This window comes from Echinops telfairi, unplaced genomic scaffold (genome assembly GCF_000313985.2).
Source record: "Echinops telfairi isolate 266 unplaced genomic scaffold, ASM31398v2 ScPeMD7_19;HRSCAF=73, whole genome shotgun sequence".
NCBI classification, from domain to species: Eukaryota; Metazoa; Chordata; class Mammalia; order Afrosoricida; family Tenrecidae; genus Echinops; species Echinops telfairi.
Genome location: NW_022103916.1, coordinates 4733468 through 4736124, shown reverse-complemented (window position 1 = coordinate 4736124; position 2657 = coordinate 4733468). Strand labels below are relative to the sequence as shown.

The following is a 2657-nucleotide window of genomic DNA, read 5'->3' as shown; positions in this document are numbered from 1 at the left end:
GGGGGGGGAGATATTACTGATGGGAACCAGACCCCAATTCTTTAAAGGTTACCACAAAGCTATTCATAAAAGCAGGCGGGGAGAGAAAAACCTGGACAAATTGCCAATGTCCACTGACAGGAGGATGTGTAGATTGATGGCGGCAGACCCCTGTGGGAAAGTATTCAGCAGTAAACAAACGCTTTGCAGCTAATTCACTTCAATACAGATGAAGCTCACACGGATGACGTAAAGCCCAAAAGGGAGGAGCACGTTGAGGAATTCCACTGCTGCCTCCCAGAGACCACCATATATGCCAGTGGCTTCCCAGTCATACACACACACACCCCCGCCCCGCCCCCGAGTCCCAGGAGCCCAGTTTCTGGTATGATTCCATTTCTAGGATGTTCAAAAGTTGGGAAAACTAAACGATATATTTAGAGATATATACGAGGAGGTTTCAAAAGGGTCACAGAAAAACAGAATTAAAAGACAATGGAATTTTCCCACACATTTTTTGAAGCCCCCTTGTACATGTGAAAAGAGCCCTGGTGGCGTAGTGGTTACATGTGGAGCAGTTCGAAACCACCCGCAGCTACGCGGAAGATAGACTGGGCTTTCCAGTCCCTAAAACAGTTACAGTCTCGGAAATCCAGAGGGAGTCGCTATGAGTCAGCATTGACTCAATGGCAATGAGATGTATATGCGAGACGCTACAAAAAAATAGTAAAGGACCAAAAAGCAAAAAAGACAGGATCATGATTATGGGGACAGAGGGGTTGCCATGGAAAGGCACACAGGACTTCCTTAAGGTCTTTCTTAGCGCGCTGGGAGGTGCATAGAGGGGATTATTTTTATCATTATTCCTCAAGTCTTGCACATATGTCAAATAAACTACATTTAATTATATATAAAATATGTAATTTTTAAAAACAATCTCAACCCCCCAGTAAGCACAGTATGACGCATGCACACGGGTTGGCAGGCTTTGAGAAGTCATGCAGGCGGCCCAACCCGGCTATAGTCACATACAAGCAACTGCACATGCTCACCCAGACGGCAGCTCATGCAGTTACAAAAGCCAAGTCACCCAGATGCATTGGCAGCACCCTCCTTCAAAGCACAATGCAGCACGGAGACATCATGGCTCCTCTCCCCGAAGCCGCAGCCTCAGGAACAGACACAATTTGTCTCCAGCACTCGGTTCAAGGTCACCCAAATGGAATATGCGCAAGAGGAGGCGAAGACCACTCCCTCCCAAGCAAGCATGAAATCTCGCTGCTTCGCACACACCAGCACACAGACACGCCCATACGCCATAGCAGCACACATCTAAGGTTCACCAAGGCACACAGTGTCGCTGAGAAGGAACCCCTTGGACTGACCAACAGTCACCCAAAGAAGCACTAGCGCATCTCACATACTACACGCTCAGACGCCCAGGGACCCCTCTGCAGGGACACACGGGAGCGGTCGCATGCAAGGACACGCACTTTCAAGGACACGACGCACCCCTGTCATCGCATCCCGCGCACATCTTCACTCACCCGCCCCATCCCACTGGCAGCTCGACTGGCGGCGGCCAGAGCACCGCCGCGGACCCAGCCCGCCCACCACAGCCCTGCAGCAGAAACGGCCCTTGGCGCGCGGGCACTGCCTGGGCACAGACTGGGGGGCTGGACTCTGGGTCCCCCTTGCCAGTCTGTCCACACATCCCAGGAGCTGGTCCTGCTAGGGTGAAGGAAGCAGGTGACACCGACCCTAGCCGGCCCGTAGCATCCTCCTCCCTGCTCCCGCCCGCCCCAGGATGGGGCCGCACCTTTACGGGCCTCGCGCCAAGAGCAGGGAGTGGCCGAAGTAGACCCAACAGCAGCAGCACCAAGAGGCCTACGCCCCCGGCCCGCGGCCCGCAGAGCAGCGGCGACCCCGCCATGCTGCCCCAGCGAGCCGGGCTCCGGACGGGCGGACTGGCTGGCAACTGCGCGGCACCTGGGCTAGCCAGCAAGGCTGGGGTCCTCTGCGGCTGCGCGCTCCCAGGAACTGTGCCCTCTCCTGCCCATCCCCTGTCGCCACTCCACGCAGGCGCAGCTTCCAGTCTCTGGCAGCCCCTCCATCCCGCCGGTCACCATGGAGATGCCCTAAGGGCTAGGTGAAGAGATGGAGCCTGCCGCGGCGGTTGCCATGGCAGTCAGAAGGCAGTTGCCAGGGCAACAGACTTTGCTGTTACCACAGTAGTCACACAGGAAATAATGTTTCCACTGGGGGGGGGGGGGTAGTGCAGTCCTCACTTCTCCCTCCTTAGAGAAAAAAAACCCCAAACATATTCATTGCCAGCGAGTCGATTCGGACTGATAGCAACCCTATAGAGCAGGGTAGAACTACCCCTGTGCATTTCCCACCAAGAGGTGATTGCGAACTGCTGACCAACTAGGGCTCCTCCTTCCTTGAAGAAGAGGCATACATCTATTGCTTCCTTTATTGAATAAACAATTAAGGACCCTCACATGACAAGGAACCTGTAGAAGCTAAGACCAATCTCTGCCCGAACATCAGCAAGTAATGGAAGCCCTCAGTCCCACAACAGGTCTGAATTCTGTCCATGACCTGACTGGGTGTAGAAGCCATTGCCCCCACCGTCAAGACTCAGCTGAGACTGCTCCTTGTGAGACTCTGAGCAG

The 2657-nt window shown here is 54.4% G+C and overlaps 1 protein-coding gene across 2 annotated transcripts in view; it reads right to left on the bottom strand.

The window, feature by feature from the left end:
• PCSK1N (proprotein convertase subtilisin/kexin type 1 inhibitor) overlaps window positions 1-2086 on the bottom strand; it is a 6259-nt gene extending 4173 nt beyond the window's left edge. The window contains exon 1 of one of the 2 annotated variants that reach the window (XM_004713212.2): window positions 1799-2086. In XM_004713212.2, coding sequence (XP_004713269.1) covers window positions 1799-1912 — 114 coding nt within the window. In that variant the 5' untranslated portion in view covers window positions 1913-2086. Of the gene's footprint in view, window positions 1-1031; window positions 1346-1798 lie in introns of those variants that run through there. The other variant, XM_045288303.1, reaches the window with a different exon arrangement.
• Window positions 2087-2657: the final 571 nt, after the last annotated feature.